Here is a 4,046-nt window from a genome sequence, read left to right on the forward strand (position 1 = left end):
CTAAGTTGGTTGTTACATGAAAACTTCAGCCGGCTGACAACAGTTCATTTAACCGGCCAAATTCTCACTTACTTTTTTTCTAAATTAACAAAACCACCATAACTGCAAATATCAAATTTTTCTTGTGCTCTAGCGAATCGGTTGATCACGTGGCAAGGATGAAATCTGGTAAACCATCATGAATTTATATTATTTTTTATATAGGGTTAAAATTTTTCATTTATTTGCACGGGTTTGCGAAATATGAGCAATGGGCCTTATTAGACACAGGTACCTTAGATGTTTGGCATCAGAGACAACTTAACCCTTTGAATCACCGTAATTCAAAAAAATAACAATAACTTAAGTCTACGTAAAAAGACTTTTGTATTTGTTCCCGAAATTGGGTGAATTAAACAAAAAGAATAATCGGTCCAAGAGAACCCATATAATTTAAAGGGACCCAACGAAAATTGATGTTTCTTTGTAAGTTACTGTATTTTTTATTTCTCTGCTGTTATGCTGTTTGGGTAAACGCACGCAGGCGAATTAGTGTACTAGTATGATTCTATCTACGTCCTTTCCACAACCAAATCACACTCAAACAATGGCAAAGTTTTTCTTTTTTCACACCACGATGGTTAGGCTGAAGTACAACAAAACGAAACAATTTTAAGAAAAAAGCTGCAACGCTTAGTGTAATATTGCATTTAAATGGCATAACAAATTGCACAAAAGATTCAAAATAATAAATCAAAATGGGCACATATACTGTACCCAACAACAAAAAGGATTGGAGTGAATGCAGTAGCTAGGGCTGCTAGGCTCACAATATAGGCGGGGATTATACAGTTGTCGATTTATCATCGCTCATCAGTTAGTAAATCTGGACAAACGTATCTGGCGCTTTGGTATAGGTTAAACAGCAGGTTATATGTTTACTATTGCAACATAAATTGTAAATACTATAAACAGGTAAAGAGTAAGTACTAGGTTATGACGACTACAACGTATTCAAGATGACGAAAAGTTTGCTCTGAAAGAAAACAAAAATCTTACACTTTGAGTAACAAATCGGAAAAAATGCAAAATTAACTTCTGCTTGAACTGAACACTCCGCCCCATTCACAAGATTGTCGTGGACAAAAGTAAACACGAAGCAGCGTCAGCTTTCATTTTAACTCTGCTTCGAAGCGACGACTTTTTTTAGGCTTAACCTTGACCTGAAGTAACCTCTAACGGACCTGAGCTCAGATGGCGTCGCTTTTGAATGAATTGTCCTTGAGATTTTGCGTCTTTCCTTGCAATGACGAAACACTGAAAGAAAAGATGAAGTCGAAGATGGATTCGATTTTTCAGAAAAACTTTAGCAGCAAAGCAATGTACCTTCCAATGTGTTGAAACAGCGACGGTTTGTGAGGAGGCATTTTTAGCTCTCTCCTTTTATTGCATTGTTGGGCGTTCTCGTCATAGCTGCAGACCGCTGACGCAACGTAGTCCAGCTGGAAAAATGAACGATAAAGGTTCAATAAGGTGCAGGCAATAACAAAACCCCCATCAACCAGTCCATGAATGGATCGTAAGGTATGAGCACACCAAAGGAAAACACATGCTGTCGTTTCTAAATTGCTTTTTCATCCCATCAAATGTTTGAAACTTAACAAATCGAAGCACAGCTTAAAAAAATAATTGCAGAAAGGTTATAGGTTAACATAGAAAAACTATATAGCTGACACCTTATAGGGTGTACGTTAAATTCCGAATAACCACATAACACTTGACGAATTTCGGTAGTTTTTTTTGGACACATTGGCTCGGCCTAGGCCTACTCAGCAAAAGTCGTTATGCTCGAAGCGTATACGGCGGAAAAACAAAAATGCTCAACAAAGAATCTTTTCATTCGTGTAAGCTGCCAACATACCTGCAGCCAGTCGAGCGGTTTTTTATTCCAGAACGTGTGGATGAACGAAGCATATGATGGAAGAGTTTCGGCGCGGAAAAGTTTTCCAATCGCTCCCAAATTACAAAAAGAAATATAAAAGTAATTTTCCATCGATCTTCGGTTAGCCTCCTGCATAGAAATCATATTATTCAACCCATGGCACACATTGAGCATAAGGTATAGTTAACTTTTCTTAAAATGACGAAGACTTAATTAGAAAGCAGAAGTGACCTTTAAAAACCAAATTGGGGGTCTTATTATCCTACCGTCACCCACAACGCAGCAACTATTACGTCACCTTCATTATCGCTCCGATGTACCCATGGCTGGCTATGACGTCATCTTCCATCATGAGGTAATATTTAGGTGAAAGGTTATAGATGTACATCATGAGGAAGATTTGATCCAGATTCTGTTTCGATCTCCACTTCACTCGCTCCAGCGCGTCGTTAAAACTGGACTGAAGCACTTTTTCCCATGAGGGGTAGTAACTTTTAGGTGGACTAATTAGCTGCAAGAGAAATTTGTGAGATTGGCGGGGGTAAAAACAATCGCTAAAAACAAACATATCAAAATGGCCAGCTATTACTCAACAAACTCACAAAAATAGGAATAATACAGTTTGACAGCGTAGTCTAAAAGCAAATATAGTTTCCTTTCGGGATGAGCGATAATCGTGATGTCACTGAAGTAGTACTAAATAATTCAACTCTAAACTTTCAGTTTTCATTCATAAACTTATGTATAGTTACTTAGCCTGTGGTTGTGTAATTTATTGTTGAAGAACTGGATGCTTTAAACGTATACTTTGCTTTGTGGGGCGTTTGACCCGGCCGTTAAAACGTTTTAAAATTAAATTGTAATGATACGGCTGTAAAGGGAATTAATTTCCTTTTTACTTTCTCAGCCGCTTCTGAATTATTAAAGCTCTTCGCTGTTCTCACGATTGATATCGATACAAGTATTGGGCTTGTTTGGGAATAAACACTGAAGTGAAACCTGTAATATCCCATCTTCAATGTGCTTCCGATAACTGCTTTGCAATGAGTGCGAAAGATCACGTAAAAACTCTTCGTCGGTCTCGCCGACGTAAACAAGGATTCTAGAATCAACAGAACGATCAACCTGATTCTTCAGAAGGGAATCGATTGTTTGCGAGAGATAGGATACTCCCTGCCTCTGCCAGATAGAAAATACAACAAAGATTGAATTGAAATTGAAATCGTTTGTATTGATTTTGAATGCAAACAAATTGCAAAAACACGGCAAATCGTGGTCGTATTGCGCAAACCGCTCGTAGGAGTGAGTAACACTTTTTTTTAACTGAATGATTGTTTCCAATTTCAATCACGGTCGGTTATAATTAGAACTGATGTACAAATTGTGTGAAATGAAAACATCTTATGACATAACAATAACAATCACATTTGCATCATAAACATACCTTCACTGTGGGTATTCCTATTACGACGTCGGCGTTTTTCGGTATCCGACCCAACTCAAAGCCTGGGCTGGGTGCTTTTAGGTCCCCTGAGAGGGGAAATACCGGATCTAAGGGGTGAAAATAGACTTTTTCACCGGGTACAATTGGTTCATCTTTTACGTTTGTAACGAAGCTCTTTGATTCTAACGACTGCAAAAAAGCACAACAAAAAAAATTGTTAACCGTAAACGGATGAGACATATTTGTTTTTAAAGAAAACAAACGTTTGTCAGGAGACCATACTCCATAGGAATAGTCAGTATGTTTTATGGCCACAGTAACACGATCCTGTATAAATTTTAAACTCTGTCTAAGTAACTTTTAGGATGAAGGTTTATATCGCAATAAAACTTTGTTTAATTTGTCTGTTTGGCGGTCGGTTGAGTCAGTGTCGAAAACTTGTATTATTATCAAGTCCAAACTGCAAATAGAAGCAACATCGTTTTTGTTTTTATGACGTAAGAAGAGACCATTGTCAATTGATGTACAGTGTACTCACATATAAAAAAGCGACCTAGCATTTCATATCGGTATATAGCACCGGAAAATGACGCTTGTTTACCTCGCAGAAAATAAAGCACTTACCAGAATAACTTAAATGAAGCGATCATTTCACCGTATGTAGGTCACGCAGCCTGGGGT

At 37.7% G+C, this 4,046-nt stretch overlaps 1 protein-coding gene across 1 annotated transcript; it reads right to left on the reverse strand.

Annotated features, from left to right (window-relative positions):
- Positions 1-1,229: 1,229 nt before the first annotated feature.
- Positions 1,230-3,652, reverse strand: LOC143444957 (alpha-1,3-mannosyl-glycoprotein 4-beta-N-acetylglucosaminyltransferase A-like). Its single transcript, XM_076943748.1, has 7 exons — positions 3,629-3,652; positions 3,366-3,554; positions 2,921-3,100; positions 2,220-2,432; positions 1,901-2,050; positions 1,366-1,481; positions 1,230-1,296 (listed from the first exon to the last, which is right to left on the reverse strand). Exons 1-7 carry the CDS (start codon positions 3,650-3,652, stop codon positions 1,230-1,232), a joined length of 939 nt encoding a protein of 312 aa, XP_076799863.1.
- Positions 3,653-4,046: the final 394 nt, after the last annotated feature.

This window comes from Clavelina lepadiformis, chromosome 2 (genome assembly GCF_947623445.1).
Source record: "Clavelina lepadiformis chromosome 2, kaClaLepa1.1, whole genome shotgun sequence".
Classification (NCBI taxonomy): Eukaryota; Metazoa; Chordata; class Ascidiacea; order Aplousobranchia; family Clavelinidae; genus Clavelina; species Clavelina lepadiformis.